General features: G+C 44.3%; 1 protein-coding gene across 16 annotated transcripts in view; it reads right to left on the bottom strand.

The window, feature by feature from the left end:
* Positions 1 to 18,666, bottom strand: part of abi3bpa (ABI family, member 3 (NESH) binding protein a) — a 365,809-nt gene that overhangs the window by 74,162 nt on the left and 272,981 nt on the right. For 15 of the 16 annotated variants that reach the window (XM_086006969.1, XM_086006965.1, XM_086006953.1 and 12 more), the window contains 2 exons: positions 12,401 to 12,460; positions 9,273 to 9,341 (listed from right to left, as the gene is read on the bottom strand). In XM_086006969.1, coding sequence (XP_085863095.1) covers positions 9,273 to 9,341; positions 12,401 to 12,460 — 129 coding nt within the window. The remainder of the gene's footprint in view (positions 1 to 9,272; positions 9,342 to 12,400; positions 12,461 to 18,666) is intronic. The other variant, XM_086006957.1, reaches the window with a different exon arrangement.

Below are 18,666 nucleotides of genomic sequence, written 5' to 3'. Positions count from 1 at the left end.
ACAGGTTCATGGTACAGCGCTGCCGTGATCTGAGGCTCCTTCCCTCCCTTAAAGGGAAGGGCCAGCGCTACAGGCTCTGCATTGGGACCAGTTAGCTGGTCCCCGACAGCAGCCACGATCCAGCCTGATCAGCCCCATAAACTGCAGCAGAGTGCCGGCCTGATCGATCGCGGCCCAGGAGCAATCAGAAAAAATCAATTGCAACGTTGTTAAAATTTTTCTCCTACCCGCGCCAACATCCCCTTTTATTAGTGACTCCAAAGCTCCCGGCCTCCCGAACAACGCCTTCTGCAGCTGTCGGTGTTGTCACCTGGCGATATTGCAGGGGGCGGAACTGAAGTTCGGGTTCGGGGTGCTACCGGGGCGATGCACACGGCAATGACGTCACGATCTCCAGGCGCAGGAGAGCGTGGCGCTAGTGGTCAACGCCGCTGCAAACCTCCACGTCAATTTCACAGGCATCGGTACTGTTGCCGCGCCTGGTCGCAAAGCCGGTAGCATCTTGTTAGCGCCCCTGAGGCGCTAACGGGAGGTGCTAAGGTACCAAGGGGAGAAATTCAGTATCGCCCCATTTGTGGCGCAATTATCGGCCGGGCGCAAAAATTAGCGCCTGTAGCTAATTATCGCCTCTGACTGCAAACTTGGCTTCTATCGCCCTTGGAGGTGATTGGAGAGCTAAATCAGGCGCTACACACCTGTCTTAAGGTGCAAAGGCCGAGGAGCAAGGTGCTACCTCAGAACGCTGGCAAAGCTCATGTGATGTCAGTCAGCAATGGAACACAGACACAATGGCGCCGGCCAGTTCTTAAAGGGGAGGGTTGATCTTGCTCTCCATCCACACCCTGCTCATTGCAGCCTTGAATCTCGGCCTGGAGAGACCTGTACATCAAATCTGCTGGAAAGAACAATGGGGAGGCCATGCGAAAGAGCTCAGAGTGCAGCCCACAGCGTTGAATCTCTCCAAAAGTCTCTCTCTCTCTCAGAATGCGTGGTGCAAAAATGTCACCAACAAAAAAAGGCAGGAAGCGGTCGCCTTTAAATAGCGCTCCCCCAGTCCCTTTCTGACTGCAAAACGCTCCCCTCAACCTATCCTTGCTAGTGGCAGGCGGTAAGGCAGGGGGCGCCACTCAATATCCGGTCCGGGGCGCTACTGGGGCGTTGCACACTCGACTGACGTCACGATCTGCCGGCACAGGAGATCGTGGCGGTAGTGTTTAGCGCCGCCGCAAAATGTCTAGTTAATTTCATGAGCGGCGCAAATATCGCCGTGCCCGGGCGCTAGTTGCTTTGCTCCCTCTTAAGGCACTAACGGGAGGCGCAATCCAACTGAATTTTTCCCCCAATTATCTTCCCCTGAAGCTTTTTCACTTGAAAGGAGACGTTTAAGAGATCTCAGAGATTTTAAAATTCTGAAAGAGTTTGAGAGGATAAACAGTGACAGGTTGTTTCAACTGATTGCTGAATCAGTAACAAGGGGCATAGATTGATAATTATCACTAGAAGAATGAAGAGGGGGGAATTAGAAGATTTTTCTCGCACAGAGTGATATTAGAATAAAACTTTACCACAAGTGAACCACTGAGGCAAAGACTATAACATCATTTTAAAGGGAACTGGATAAGTATTCGAAAAGAAATATGAAGGGATATAGGGAAAGGGCAGGGAAATGAGAATGCAGTAAAGGGCTCCAGTTGAGGAGCGAGCACTGGCACAGATACAATGAGGGGAATTTTTACCTAAAAAAGTGTGTTTGGGAGCGGGCAGGTGGTTAAAAGGGATGAAACTGACAGCGGGTCGGGAAGCCGATTCGAACCCGCCGACTTCCGCTTTTAACTGCAGCGTCTTCGGCTGCGTGCGAGGAACCCCCATGGGAGAGGCAGGTTGGCAATTAACAGATGTTAAGAGGCAATTAGGAGATGTTTTAACTGCAGATTTGAGATTTAACTCTGAGTGCACAGGTTTCTCGGGCTTCCTGGATCTCGCCAGTGAAAGCAAGGCGAGGAGACAGCGCGAATTGAGGGGGCTGACCAAATGACAGGCAAACAATCCTATAAGTACGCAGACCTCACACCTGTTTCCTTACCTAAGTGAAAGGCATTTGCTCACACGACTTGTTCCGAGAGTGCGCTTTCACGACATTGCTGGTGATTTCCACTACTTTGGAGGTTATTCCTGCTACCTTGGATTTTTGTGAGTCTGATCTACACTTTCCATCTGTCAAGCATCAGTCCAGCATGAGTGCTGCTTATGCAGCTTTATCTTGGACCTCAGATGTGGACCAAGATGAGCAGCAGCAGAAGGACCAGCAGGAGCAGCAGCAGGCTTCTCCTCACCGACCTGCCGCTCCGCAGGAGAGAGGGGAGGAGCACAGTGGGGCAGCTCACAGGAGACAATACCCCCAACACAGGGTGTACAGGCAGAGGATCAACTTCCAGACTGATACCTGGGATGGCAGGAATGACGTATAAAGAGAGATTGGGTCGATTGGGCTTATATTCGCTAGAGTTTAGAAGAATGAGAGGGGATCTCATTGAAACTTATAAAATCCTAACAGGACTGGACAGACTAGATGCAGGAAGGATGTTCCCGATGGCGGGGGTGTCCAGAACCAGGGGTCACAGTCTAAGGATAAGGGGTAAGCCATTTAGGACTGAGATGAGGAGGAATTTCTTCACCCAGAGAGTGGTGAACCTGTGGAATTCTCTACCACAGAAGGCCGTTAAGGCCAATTCATTAAATATATTCAAGAAGAAGTTAGATATATTACTTAAGGCTAAAGGGATCTAGGGATATGGGGAGAAGGCAGGGACAGGGTACTCAATTTGGATGATCAGCCATGATCTCATTAAATGGCAGAACAGGCTCAAGGGGCCGAATGGCCTACTCCTGCTCCTATCTTCTATGTTTCTATGTTTCCTGGACATGTTGGAACACCAGTGCCTCAGGAGGCTCAGGGTATCACGTCAGGTGGTCGCAGACATTTGCAGCCTCCTGGAAGAAGACCTCTTGCCAAGTGGACCTGGTGGGTACGCTTTGCCAGTGGTGGTTAAAGTCACCACCGTCCTCAATTTCTTTGCTTCTGGCTCCTTCCAAGCATCTGCAGAAGATATCTGCAAAATCTCGCAATCAGCTGCCCACAAATGCATCACTCAGGTGACCGATGCCATGGTTGTCAGGTCTGGCAATTATGTGCACTTTGCTACCAGTGAGGTCAGTCAGAATGAGCGGGCGCTCGGCTTTGCAGCTCTGGCTGCCTTCCCACAAGTCCTGGGGGGGGGGGGGGGGGGGGGAAAGAAATTTGGTTGGTTAGTGCCTCTCATTAGCACCTGGCGGGAGCACTAACGGGGCGCTATGAAGTAGTGCCGGGGCGAGGCGAGGCGAATCCAGCGCTGTACACCAAATCCAGTCGCCCCTTAGCACTGCCACTAACAGTTAGCGCCAGGCAGATCATGACATCAGTGAGCGTGCAACGCTCACTCAGCACCCGATCTGCCAAATAGATTATTGCCCCCTGCCTTAGCGCCTCGCCCCAGCAACGACAGGAAGAGGAGGCATGAAGCAGGCGGATTGCGGCTCCAGGGGCAATACTTAAAGGGATCAGATGCAGGTTAGTGCTTTTTCACTGTTTCCTTGTCAGTTTGCAATTGTGCAAGAGTTTAATTCAGTCATTTAAAGGTTCTTTAGTATCAGGAGTGTTGTGGCTACTAAAAACTTGTTCTGACAAAATTTCAAAGTGCTACACATCGTTACATTAATGGGGGCTGTACTGGCAGTTGATTACACCCTCCAGGATCTAATGCGGAGGGAGTGCATGCAGCGAGAAAGATTGGAACATGTGGCCAGAGGAAGGAGGAGGGCCATCAGGGCTCTCAACAGGAGGCCTTACTCTCCGAGGGTATTCCGTCACCACTTCACCTACCTCCAATTAAGCGATGAGCAGTGTATTAGTATATTAGAAGGCTCCGCTTGAGCAAGGATGTGGTCACCGAACTCTGTCACCTCCTACCACCAGACCTCCAGCCTCAGATCAGGGCAACCACGGCTTTCTCAGTGACAGTCAAGATCACCGGTGCCCTCAATTTCTTCAACAGCGGTTTCTTCCAGTCTGCAACAGGAGATATAGCGAATATCTTGCAATTTGCTGTCCATCGCTGTATCCGGGAGGTCACAGAGGCTCTCTATAGTAGGAGAAGGGACTACATTTCCTTCCCCATCACCAGAGAGAAGCAGGACAAGCTTGCATATGGCTTTGCCAGGATATCGGGATTCCCCATGGTGCAGGGTGCCATTGACTGCACCCACGTGGCTGTGCGGGCACCGCATAACAATCCTGAGATCTTCCGTAACCGCAAAGGCTACCTCTCACTTAATGCGCAGTTGTTGTGCGACCACAGACAGCAAATCCTCAATGTGAATGCCCGCTATCCTGACAGCAGCCACGATGCCTTCATCCTGCGCCAGACTCTTCCAGCCACCACATCAAAAATATTAGCTATTCACACTTGTGCAATCCCTTAGTGCCCCTCGTTACAGTGTCTTTGCCTACTCTTGTGCTCCTATGAAGTGTTGGCCCAGTTTCTGCAGCAGGGCTAGTGGAAGGCTGCTGAGTGTCCGTGCGGGAGACATCAGATGGCCTTGCTGGATGCCCTCAACCAGCTCTGGGCCTGGAAGGCCCGGCTGTAGACTGCACCACCTCAGCATAGGCAACAGCAGTCTGGGCTGGCTGGATGACAGGAAGCGACAAGGGCAATGGCGGAGTGGCAGTGGTGAGAGCAGGAATACTGTCATCCTGAGAGAGGACAGCAGGTTCCTGCTCCACTGACCCACTGCCACTCCCCCGGGGCAGCACCTCAGCCACAATGGCAGCAGTCAGAGCTTGCATGGCATCCTGAGACTGCATGAGAGCTGTCTGAGATTGGATGCCACCAAGCATAGACTGCATTACAGCACTAAGACATTGCGTCGCTTCCACCTGTGCTGCAATGGAAGCTGCCAGATCGCCCATCACACACTGCATCAGGTCTGGGTCGCCACGGTCTCGCTGGGAGTCCACCATCCTTTGCAGACTGCAAATGATGGGCTCCATGGTGTGTGCAGAGCTCTGTGCAATGTTGGAGGCGGACTCCTCCATGCTCCTTACCATTGCCGAGAAGCTCTCAGGTACCCTTGCCATTGCACCTATCATCTCCGTGTGCATGCCCATCACCCTTCTTCTAAAGACCTCCCCATCAAGGTCTTCATGTGAGCCCTGTGCAGCAGAACTCGCCCTCCGGGGAGCTGGCCCCCGAGCTATCCTTTCCCCCTGGCCTTGCTGCAGCCCACTCGTCCCTGGTGCATCACCCTGTGCCGATCCCGCTACTATACTAGCCTCTAAAGAACGCGTAGTGCCAGTATCTGAGCTGGTGCGTGCGGGTGAGACATGCAGTGACGCGGTGTGTTCTTCGTCCTCCTCTTCTCCCACCTCGCTCTCTATGGTGCCCTTAGGGACAGGCTGCTCAGGTGCTTGCTCATTATCTGAAAGCATAAAGGCACAGGAGTTGGGTTAAGGTGAGTGGAGGGGGGCATGAAGGAAGAAAGGCATGCATACAGCATGATTAGCTGGAAAGTGAGAAAGGCTTGTGGGGGTGAGGGGGAAGAGGGATGCGAGAAGAAGGAGTAGGGATGACCGTTGTTGTCCCCAAGGGGGTCAACATCACTGGTGGCCACGGCACCCACCACACAATAATCTGCAGCACTCTTTCCTCCAGCGCAAACAGTGGTTGGGTGTCAGGTTGTCCCCCGCCTGTGCGCTCCTGCTCCCTCCTGTTGTGCACCACCTTGCCCTGCAAGAGAAAGGAAAGTGTATGAGTGAGTGTGGAGCAATGTGTTTGGGTGATGTGCCTGCCATAGTTGAATAGCTGTCATTGTGTGCAAGGTGTGAGATGTGGGTGTGAGTGTTGGTAGGTGGAGATTGTTGGTGGGTGAGTGCTGGGGGTGTGGTGCTCTGGGCAGTGTGTGCAGGCTGAGGTTCAGATGGTGGTATGTAGCATTCGTTGAAGCATTGACTCACCCCGACCACCCGAGTGAGGTCGTTAAATTTCTTCCTGCACTGTGTGTGGGTCCTGGGGACCACAGTGCTGCCTGAGACGTGCTGGGCTACCTCCCTCCACATGGTGAGGAAGACTTGCGGCGAGGGCCACCTGCCACTTTCCGGGTACAGCACCACCCTCCATCGCTCCACAGCGAAGACCAAGGCCTCCAATGCCTGGTCGCAGAATCTGTGAGCTCTCTCCCTGGGCCGTTGATCTGCCATAATGACACCTCCTTCCGTGGTCCAGTTCCTTCTCCTTGGCCTTCTGATGCTTGCTGAGACAGCTGCAGAACTAGCAATGCTGAGAATGACGTTCTGCAGCATGATTGAACCTCCCCTTTAAGAACTGGAAAGAGTCTGTGGCAATGATGACTGGTGATTAGACTACACCTGAAATTGCTGAGCGCTTTGAGTCTAACGCCACTGAGCTAGGTCATTAGCGCTCCCATCATTTCTTTGAGCGATGACACTGAATTTTGCATGCAGTGAGATTCATTAGCGCCTGTCGCTAAATCTCAAACTTTCAAAAGTTAGCGCCCACTCCTGGGCGATAATGAATTTCGCCCCCAGGGAGTCATCAATTGCACACGTAGCAATCAAGGCTCCCCTCGATCAACCTGGAGTCTTCAGGAACTGCAATCGCTTCCACTCCATTAAGGTTCAGCTCGTATGCAACCACAAAAAGATCATCATGCAGGTGTGTGCAAGATTCCCAGGCAGCTGCCATGATGCTTTCATCCTGCGCCAGTCCACCTTCCCAGAGCTCATTGAACCATGAAGCAGAACTAGCGCCTGGCTCCATGGAGATAAGGGTTACCCCCCTGAGGACATGGCTGATGACACCCATTAGGAGCCCAAACAAGGAGGCCCAGGAGAGATACAATCAAAGCCACATGAAGACAAGAACTGTTATCAAGCATGCAATCGGAATGCTGAAGATGCGCTTTAGGTGCCTGGACAGATAGGAATGGGTACACCTACAAGGTAAGTATGTATGAGCAGTGATGTGCTGGAGTTGGCTTGGGAAGAGAATCTCCCTGCGGGCCCTTACAGAACATAGAATATTGAAACATAGAAGATAGGAGCAGGAGTAGGCCATTCGGCCCCTCGAGCCTGCTCCGCCATTCAATGCGATCATGACTGATCATCCAAGTTCAGTACCCGGTCCCTTGCTTTCTCCCCATACCCCTTGATCCCTTTAGCCTTAAGAAATATATCCAACTCCTTCTTGAATATATTTAATGAATTGGCCTCTACTGCCTTCTGTAGTAGAGAATTCCACAGGTTTACCACTCTCTGGGTGAAGAAATTCCTCCTCATTTCTGTCCTAAATGGCATACCCTTTATCCTTAGACTGTGACCCCTGGTTCTGGACTCCCCGACCATTGGGAACATCCTTCCTGCATCTAGTCTGTCCAGTCCTGTCAGAATTTTATAAGTTTCAATGAGATCCCCTCTCATTCTTCTAAACTCCAGAACGCAGCATCAGCTCTAGGGAGGCATCATTTAAACGAGGTGCAGTCTTGCCATGTTGGGACTCCATTAGTGCAGTTGCTTCCTCTGTTCCCCCACTTGGACAATCCTTCAACTTTCATCTTTGTAGGATCCCTTTAAATAATTCAGCTGAAATAGACTCATGCGTGTCGTCGTCACGCCCGCTCGCGCTAATTGGTCAGGAAACCCAGACGTCAGATGCTAATGCAATGGCTGCATTAAAAAGCCGCTGACAGACACGATGCTGAAACTTCTGGGTTCCCCATGCACTACAGGGCTCCCCCGCTGCCAGCACGTTGGACACTTAAGGTTCTGGCCAGTGTCTCTTTCTGGGTATAATCTTTATGGTTCTATTAATTGATTTTATGGATTCAAATCTTGTTAGAAAAATTATAACTCAATTTATTCTACATTTATATTTTGAAAATAAGATGATTTTTGGTCAACAATATCACTTTTAATGCCAGTTCTTGGATATTCTCAATTTTTTTCTAAAGTCCTGATTGTTTTCAGTAGATCCGTATTCATTTTTTATTAATGTCACTTTGCATTTACAATTTCAATCTATTATCACTTTGCTTACACAAAATGATGATGCAGAAGTGATTAAAAATGACTAATTTGTTTTCTAATAATTGTTTATCTTTCTTTTAATATTCATTGGTGAGGTTATTTTAGTGCTCATCAGAGTGAAGGTTCTTAATTTCCATGTTGGCACCCAGCGATAAATCTTCTGAGTGTGTGCTGGCGGCAGGCAGGTTACCTCACTGCTGGGGCATACTCGCAGAATTTAGGTTTCCTTGGCAACATCAAACTCTCCAAGGTCAAATATAGCACAACCAATATTAAATAAAGCTTCTCCTACTTTTCTCCAAAATAACGCACCTATATCCCGAACTGCACCAGTGTGATTTTTTCTGTTTTACACACCAACCATCCTTACGGTTTCTCTAAGTCAGTTTGTCAACTTAATACAGTTTGGACAGATTGTGGGCAGTATTGTGCCGTAGTCCTGTAGCTCACTAGAGGCTGGATCTCAACTTGTTTTATGTGATGGTAAAAAGAGAGCTTCATCCCATTAACTTGCACTGGACTGAAAGCCAGAGCCCAGAGCAGAAGCAACAGTACTTCCCACTGCTCCACCCTGTCCAAGTAATTATTCAATTTAAATAGCTTCTCTGAAAAATGTAAATCAAATCCTGCTTTGGTTTATACTTATTCACTCTTTTTTCCAATATGAAACTGAAGATAGAACTAACATTTATATAACACCTTATCACATTTCTCAAACATCCGAAAACACTTCCTATACAACAAATTAAAGTCACATAGGCTTATGCAGGCAGACAAAACAGGCATTTTGCACACAAGGTCCCACAAACAGCAATGAATGACCAGCTAGTCAGTTTGGTGGTGTTGATTGAGGGAGGAATGTTGGTTAGGACACCAGGAAAACTCCCTGCTCTTCTTGAATAGTACCATGTTATTTTTAATATCTACCAGAACCACCTTAAGCAGCAGATGGGGCCTCAATTTAATATTGAAACTGAAGGACTGCATCTCCGACAATGCAGCACTCCCTCAGTATTGGACTAAAGTGTCAGCCTAGATTATGTTCTCAAGTCCTGGGGTGGGGCTTGAACCCACAACCTTCCGACTCAGAGGCAAGGATGCTACCAACTGAGCCAAGCTGACAGGAATACTGTACCTCTAAATCTTTCTTGCCCCTGGCCATCAATATTAGATACTGGGGTTGATCTGAAGGCAGACGGATTCTCTGTAATAAATTTAAAAGAAAGCAATTTTAAAAGTCTGGAAGTGACTTTCTGGTTTTGTGCACATAGTACCTGAAAAGAAACATTGAAACTATGGCATAAGAACAGAAACTGCTGGTAATATACAGCAGGTCGGTCAGAATCTGTTAAGAGAAAAAGCAAGTCAACATTTCGGGTGCATCTGCTTCATCAGAACTTAAAACTAAAAGACCAAGTATTTTAGTAAGGATAGATAAAAAGTGAGAAAAAGGAGAGGGAAGACAACAGATATTCCAGCCAGAAAGAGGAAATTAATGGGTTGAATGACCAGTAAACTACTTAATAGAAAACTGTTAAATGATATAAAAGATAATCTCAATATATTTTTCCATTGCCTTACTGACATGATCTTTTATATAATCTAATAATATTAAGCAATTTGCAGGCCATTTAAGCCAATTAATATCTACCAGAACCACCTTGAGGGGGTTCAATTTAATGTTGAATCTGAAGGACTGCATCTCTGACAATGCAGCACTCCCTCAGTACTGGACTAGATTTTGTTCTCAAGTCCTGGGGTGGAGCTTGAACTCACAACCTTCTGACACTGAGGCAAGGGTTCTAATTTGTTTATGTCCTCCCCTCATTTTTCCTCTCTATTTTTTCCAACCTTATTAAAATATTTCCTTATCTTTTATTTTTCAGTTCTGATGAAGCATATACAACAAAAACATTTACTTGTCTGTTCTCTTTATAGACGCTGATTGACCTGCTGCATATTTCCAGCATTTTCAGTTTTTTATTTCAAATTTCCGGCATTTGCAGTTTTTTGTCTTTTTAACTTGGTCTCAACGAATCAGAGCAAACAAAAATTTAGGATTCAATTTCAGTGAACATAATTATAAATCCAGTTGGCTGAATTGGGTTCTGACCAAAAACAGTTGAGGTACCTCCATAATCTCATGACAATGTTGTTGTAATGCACTGGATTCTGTCCTAGACAGCTGAAGATTTCAGAACTTAGAAATGAATACAGTTTAAGCCCACCTTAATACTGTATCTGGCAGCATGAACAATGCATGCCAGTATGACCATTATCATCTCTGCCATTATCTTGAGTCATGGAACTATATCCAGAAAAACTGGGGGTTATTCTGCAGTGTTAGTACCAACTTTATTTAGCAGGAGTTACATTGTTCAAAACTAATACAGACGATAGTTTTTTTTTAAAAAAGGAAACCAAAATGTTGATGCAAATGAAAGGCAAAAACTTTGGTTAAACTTTGGGCAAAATGCAGTTTATTGACAATGCAATAACACATTACATAAGCTCATGCTGCATAAGCTCCAATCAGATACTTTTAATTGAGTAAGACAAACCATCCAACCATTCTAATTAAACTCATGTTATTCAACACATTGGCTCTGATTGTCCTTTAACATTAGCACAGAATTTTGGCGTTAAGTTTGACATTCATGTATCTGACTACTACCAGAGCACAAAAGCACTATTATCCATGCTGCCAATGAGCTTGCCAAAATTACTATTCATTTTTAATTTACATCAAACACTGACAGACTCTGTCCCTCTCTCTGAGACATTGCGTAAAGTTGCTGTGGGTGCCTTTCATACCCAAGAGAAGACAACAATTTCTCTCTATTTTTCAGAAGCTAACTCGGTTTTTTATAACCATCTGAATTGATATGGACAAGAGTGCACATGCAGCTATTTTCCCCTTTTCATCCAGCACATTTTCTTACTTTAAGTCTGTACAGGACACATAACTCGTGCTGACATTGAGCATCTGTTTTCTGATATCATAATTGATATTTTACAATTGATCTACTCTTGCTCTTGCGCACACAATTGCGTATATGTTCCCCCAGTCACCAATTCAAGTGGAAAAACTCAGTGTAAGTGTAAAAGAGGAAAACTATTCTGTACTCACATTCACTTCTTCATTCACATAAACAACTGGAGGAAAATATATCTAAAAGTGATTGTACACCAGGCCCTTTGGGTTAAAATACATGCAATAAGATGCAGACTCCAAGCAACTGCATGCATGGATTTCAAAAAATGGAGTCATGATTTTCATCCATTTTCAGCCATATTATGTTTTCTGGATGTCACAGATCTGTGTTAATGATTGGAGAAAAACAGTTTTCTCCACATAGCTTACACCATGTCTTCTATCAACTGAAAATAGAACAGCATTGTGAAGGTAGTTAGTGCCCCAGCAAAGAGCAATGAAATTGAATGGGAACGCAATGTGAAAACACTGTTGGAGAAAAATGATGCAATACCTGTTTTTGCTGATGCAGTGTTGTGATTTTACGTTTGACTTAGTCACCATTAAGGTTAAATTTAGTGGCATAATCTTTTTTGTCAAATGTACGCCTGAAAGCCAGATTAAATACTAATTTCATGTCAGAGCAGAAGAATAATCCTACTGCTCCGTCAAGTGGAAAATCAATGTTAAATTGAGACCATTTTATTTTCCAGGCAATACAAGTCACAGATTTCACAGCTCAGTCAGCATAAAAAGGCTCTATGATTGTTAATGATTCCTAAACAAGAATCGATAGTAGTTGTGAGCTTCGCAAGAGTTAGTTATAGCAGTCTTTCTCTTGAACAAAAGATAATCTCAATGCAGTGCAATATTGAATTCTGTTGACATTTTTGGGAACTGTTAGGTAATATTTTTACACGAGTTATTTTTCTTTTTCTGTAATTATTAACAGTGGCTGTAGTCATGAGTTTAGTCAGTCTCAGTACAGATCCCAGTGGATATGAATCCACAGCACTTGGTCGATGAATTCAGCATCAATGATGTGCATCAATAGTGTAGCTACTGGGAACTTTGAATCGGATGTAACCCATATTACACTTGTTCTGGCAATGCTGATTGATGCAACATGGAAAAATGCTGAATTGCTCAAACCTGTCACCACTTACCTTGATGAGCTCATAGTTTCAAAACTCATTTGTTGTTTACTTCTGAATTTCTTCTGAGGCCTTGCAGGTAAACAGCTACATTTGTAAAAATTCTGTTAGATATATCCCTGAATCATTACATACCCGGAGTACTGCCTGAAACAGTGGCGAGGAACTGACCATCAGTTGACGGTGTCTCAGGTTCTGTAGAGGACAGCAAGAGAAAACCAAATATCATAAGAAAGTTATATCAGTGGCAGTACAGTAACATACTTTTTTATATATAAACGAAAGAATTGGTACCCTTACTTCTTCTGAATGTTCGTAGTTGCATATTTGTGATTGTACACTCTAACCTCCAGTGACCTCAAACTGTTGACCAGTACAGAAGTGTCCACTGATCAAGTTTTATAGTGCATCATAAAACTTCACATCGCTTTGCTCAACTTAAGGCATTACATAGATTGCAGAACACCAACACTAAGCATAAGCTCCAAAGCCTTTCTTGAAACTAAGACAATCAGTATTGAGATGATTTGGAAAATCAAAAAGATGGTGCACTATGGATGAATCAGACTCGAATGACTATCTGTCCAAGGTGTCTAATTTCTTTCATCTTCCAGTAGGCCTATTGGCTTATGGCACTCGACTTTCTTGCACGTCTAGATGGTGCAATGCCAACTGATCTTCACGATTGTCCAGTATGTCAATTTCTGGGCAGTTTATGGTGGATCTCTGAGGATCCCACACATACCAACACACATTTGTTCCATTCATTAGACTATTAAGACAGAGTACAACAATGTATTCACATACAGAATACAAATTAGAAAAATGAAAGAGAGCCCCAACAGTGACACCCATTTTAGTTTAAAGACCGCTAAAGAAAAAACAAAAATAGAATGAATTTCACAATACATACTAAGTAAAAATAAAATAAGTTAAATCCATTTCTAAACAAGGTTTAGCTATTCAACAGAAGAATAAGGATTTGAAAATGGCAGAGTCAATTCGTTCAAATCTTGAATCACAAAACACAAACATTCTTCTTTCTTGAGTCTTAACAGAAGGCACATGGCAATGTTTTTTCAATACAGCTTTTATATTCAGCAAAACCGCTAATTTCAGGATTTAACTGCTTTGATGAGATATACAAGCTGATGTCAGACCCTGCTATTCTCAATAGATCACTGGTATCAACTGGTGGCATTCAACTGAGACCTGAAAAAATATGCCAAGTCTCGCATCTTGCAGTATATGCTGTTAGTTAGACTTTTTCCTGGACCCTTCAGCTCATAAATTGTTTGTGCTGTAACTTGCTGGAAGTGCGAGATGATAATGGCATGGTAAAGGCAATGGGACATCTGGGATCTTAGTGAATGGTGGAACCAATGGTGTATCTTCTTAATCAATGAGATTTAAGGATTTAGAAATAAACAGGTAAAGGACTGAGAAGGAGGGTGAATTAGAGAGGGTGAATTAGAGTCAAATCAAGTACAGAAAGAGAAATAAAGAAAGGGCAAGAAAGGTTGGATTAAGGGAGAGAGAAAAAAAAAGACAGAAAGGAAAAGTAAGAAAAAAATTATAACTTAAAATTTGACCTTTTTAAAATCTCGAACAATGGACTGAGGAATGAGATTGAACAGTTTCAGCAGTTCCATTTCTGAGCCAGAGAGGTTGATTGGCATGGCATTAACAATTATCACACCATTAAAAGGATACTTACACTCTTAATTACCAGTCCTAACTTTCTGTGGTGAGTTTAATGAGAAATGAACGTGCAAATCCAGCATCTTCTTAAAAATAACAGGGAGGCTAAGGGCGAGATGTCATTTGTGCAAAGCAAACGGGAGAGCAGCAGAAATTCGCCAGCATGTTCTGGAGATTCGCAACTCACGCCATATCTCTTCATCCCCTGAATTTGCTGGCCGATTTGCGCATTAATAATGGAGTGCGTCGTTAACACGTCGTTATTTTTCCAGAAAGTTTCGGCCCATTTTGCTTATTAAAGAATGAAAAATGCTGAATAATTGTAACTTTGTTAAAAGTATCTATAAGACATCTCTGCAAAATTATCCAAAATGTGTTTATTGGTTATTATGGTTGGCTTGATTCAATGCTGAAACACAGTATGAATAGCATTTTATAAAGGCAAAAAGCGGATGTGAAGTAGAAATTTCTATTACATCAAATAAGAGGGTTTATGGCCCACTCTGTTATTCAGAGTATATAATGTTTGAAAATTAAGCTATTATTAATTATTGAGGCAAAATATTTGGTTGTTTTCTTTTATCTTGGAAGCATCCCCCAGTAATCACTTTGGGCTGGATTTTCATTGAGGAGGCGGGACTACAACTTTTGGGGTTGTAGTCCCGCCTCCTTTGAATTCTAACCAACCCACGCGATTTAGACTTGATTGACCTTGTTGAGCCTGCCCATCGGGCTCAGCAGGCCAATTCAGGGCCACCCGGCAACAGGTGACATCACAGATTGAAATTTCATCTGTCAAGACCTTTTGACAGATTAAATATCAGCGTTTCACAGCTGTTTGAAGCTGTCAAACACTGACAATCTGTACTCCAGGTTAATTCCTTCCTCTCAGGATGATTTAGAGATCTCCCCGGAACAGAAAGTAGAGGCTGCAGATTTTGACAGATCACGGCCATTCTGCTTTCTGTGCCGGTGAGATGAGGGACTCCCGAGACCTGAAGGAAGGAAGGCTGTAAAGGTAAGTAAAGGTTAGTAGAACTTCTTTAAACACTTTACACAGACCAAACACACTTACCTCTGCACTCATGCACCCATTACTTACCTGAACATTGGACATCTCGAACCCTCCAAGCCCTTCATCCCGATGGCCCGCCTAGCTAACTTGGTGTGGTTTGGAGCTGTCGGGAATCCCCCATTTCAACAATGAAAATGGGGATTAGGCTAAAAACTGCCTGTTAACTACCTGTTAACAGGCAGTTAATTAGCACGAATCCCCTTCCCGCCTTGGGGAGGCAGGTCCCAGTGCGGGGCGGGTACCCGCCTCCTTTGAAACTAGCACATTCGGCCCTTGACAAACAGTAATCCATTTATATCTCTTCCACTGGAGCTGATGGATATGATGTTCCATGAAGTGGAATATCATTAGTTATCTGACTGATTCACCATGTTTGAGAATTAGTGCTGAGAATTATTTCCAAAGAGCAGTTTTCCTGTAACTGGCCACATGTTTTCGGCCTCCACAATTATGTTCAGTTGGGGGAGGCAATGCATGACGTTGCTCAGTCGAGTGAGCACTAGTGGGCCTCGGGATTTTTCATCATCCTTCTTTTCATATGTTCTAGTACACATATAACTTCAGTCATTTACAAAGAATAAAAATTACAAATGTCTGCAAGGGTGCTTTGAATTTTGATGTTACAGTGCCTTACAAGAGACTGCTGCTGAATGAATGCAATGTAGCTTATGAATGTTGCAGGCAATAATGAGGAGTGATGGTCTTTAACCACAAATAAATTACAATTGAAACACTTCACTGGCAGGATAATCCAATGACTTTGCTTAGCTGGGATATAACATGGTTCTAGAACACAGGACCAAGTAAGTGATATTTTCACTGATTTAATCTAATTTTTACTGGGTTTGAAAATATTACAGGGCAGAGTAAATAGAAATAGCATGCAAGATGGTTTCCTGGATCAGTATATGGAGGAACCAACCAGGGAACAGGCTATTCTGGATCTGGTATTGTGTAATGAGAAAAGACTAATCAATAATCTTGTGGTAAAGGGGCCTTTAGGGACAAGTGACCATAATATGATTGAATTTTACATGAAGTTTGAGAGTGATGTAGTCCAATCTGAAACTAAGGTCTTCAATCTAAACAGCGGAAACTACAAGGGTATGAGGGACAAGTTAGCCATGGTAGATTGGGAGACTACACTAAAAGGTATGAAAGTGGACATACAATGGCTAACATTCAAGGAAATAATGCATAATTTGCAACAAACATATATTCCTCTAGGGCATAAAAACCCAAAAGGAAAAGTGATCCAACCATGGCTAACAAAAGAAATTAAAGCTAGTATTAAGTCAAAGGAGGAAGCTTATAAAGTTGCCAGAAAAAGCGGTCAGCCCGAGGACTGGGATCTTTTTAGAAATCAGCAAAGGGGGACCAAGAAATTGATAAAGAAAGGGAAAATGGAATACGAGCACAAACTAGTGACAAATATAAAAACGGATTGTAAAAGCTTCTATAGGTATGTGAAAAGGAAAAGACTGGAGAAGGTAAATGTAGGTCCTTTACAGTCAGAGACGGGAGAATTTATAATGGAGAATGAGGAAATGGCAGAGAAATTAAATAAATACTTTGTTTCCGTCTTCACGGAGGAAGACACAAAAAACCTCCCAGAAATACGAGACAACCAAGGGTGTGGCGGGAATGAGGAACTTAAAGAAATTATTATTAGTAAAAAAACAGTATTAGCAAAATTAATGGGACTAAAAGTCGATAAATCCCAAGGACCGGATGACCTACATCCTAGGGTTTTGAAAGAGGTGGCCATTGGGATAGTGGACACATTGGTTGTCATCTTCCAAAATTCTATAGATTCTGGAACGGTTCCTGCAGATTGGAGGATAGCAAATGTAACCCTGCTATTTAAGAAAGGAGGGAGCGAGAAAATGGGGAACTACAGACCTGTTAGCCTCACACCAGTAGTTGGGAAAATGCTGGAATCTATTATAAAGGATGCAATAACTGGGCACTTAGAAACTAATAGTAAGATTGGACAGAGTCAACATGGATTTATGAAAGGGAAATCCTGTTTAACAAACCTATTGGAGTTCTTTGAGGATGTAACTAGTGGAGTAGACAAAGGGGAACCAGTAGATGTAGTGTATTTGGATTTTCAGAAGGCCTTCGATAAGGTCCCAAACAAGAGGTTGGTGTACAAAATTAGGGCACATGGAATTGGGGTAATATACTAGCATGGATTGAGAATTGGTTAACATACAGAAAACAAAGAGTAGGGATAAACGGGTCTTTTTCAGGATGGCAGGCTGTGACTAGTGGGGTACCGTAAGGATTGGTGCTTGGGCCCCAGCTATTCACAATCTATATCAATGGTTTGGATGAGGGGACTAAATGTAACATTTCCAAATTTGCTGATGATACAAAGTTAGGTGTCAGTGTCAGTTGCGAAGAGGATGTGAAGAGGCTTCAAGGGGATCTCGACAGGCTCAGTGAGTGGGCAAGAACATGGCAGATGGAATATAATGTAGATAAATGTGAAGTTATCCACTTTGGTAGAAAAAACAGAAAGGCAGAGTATTTCCTAAATGATGAAAGATTGGGGAATGCAGATGCTCAAAGGGACCTGGGTGTCCTTGTACATGAGTCACTGAAAGTGAATGTGCAGGTGCAGCAAGCCATTAGGAAGGCAAATGGTATGCTGGCCTTAATTACAAGAGGATTTGAGTACAGGAGTAAAGAAGTCTTACTCCAATTATATAGGGCCTTGGTGAGACCACACCTGGAGTACTATGTACAATTTTGTTCTCCTTACCTAAAGAAGGATATACTTGCCATAGAAGGAGTGCAACGAAGGTTCACAAGATTGATTCCTGGGATAGCGGGACTGTCATATGAGAAGAGATTGAGTAAACTAAGCCTGTATTCTCTTGAATTCAGAAGAATGAGAGGGGATCTCATTGAAGCATACAAAATTATTACAGGGCTTGATAGGGTGGATGCTGGGAGAATGTTTCCCTTGGCTGGGGAGTCTAGAACCAGGGGCCACAGCCTCAGGATAAAGGGTAGGCCATTCAGGACTGAGATGAGAAGAAATTTCTTCACACAGAGGGTGGTAAATCTTTGGAATTCTCTACCCCAGAGGGCTGTGGAGGCTCAGTCATTGGGTATATTCAAAACAGAAGTCGATAGATTTCTGACCAGTAAGGGCATCAAGGGATATGGTGATAGGGTCGGTGAATGGAGTTGAGGCAGAAGATCAGCCATGATCTCATTGAATGGCGGAGCAGGCTCGAAGGGCCGAATGGCCTACTCCTGCTGCTATTTCTTTTGTTCTTATAAAGGGAACTTTGAAAGGCACATAAAATAGTTGCCCTGGAATCATTCGACTACGTAACAGTAACCCATAAAAATGATCCTGGCATATCATTCCTTACCTCGACGAACTCATGAGAAAGAAACCTTTTTCCTTGTACTATTATCCACCACAAAGGTCACCTATTTCCAGCTCTTCAACATTATTTGCTTCTATCCTTCCCTCATCCTCCCAGCCACTGAAACCCTCATCCAGGCCTTCATCACCTCCCAGTTCAACTTCTCTAATGCTCTCCTAAGCTTTATCCTACATAAACTGCAACTCCTCTAAAGCTGCCCTGCTCACACCCTACCT

The sequence above is a fragment of the Somniosus microcephalus genome, chromosome 14, assembly GCF_052327205.1.
Source record: "Somniosus microcephalus isolate GS21.2 chromosome 14, FLI_Smic_1.0, whole genome shotgun sequence".
NCBI lineage: Eukaryota > Metazoa > Chordata > Chondrichthyes > Squaliformes > Somniosidae > Somniosus > Somniosus microcephalus.
Note: the sequence above shows the minus strand (reverse complement) of the source record. Positions and strands in the feature narration are given on the sequence as shown.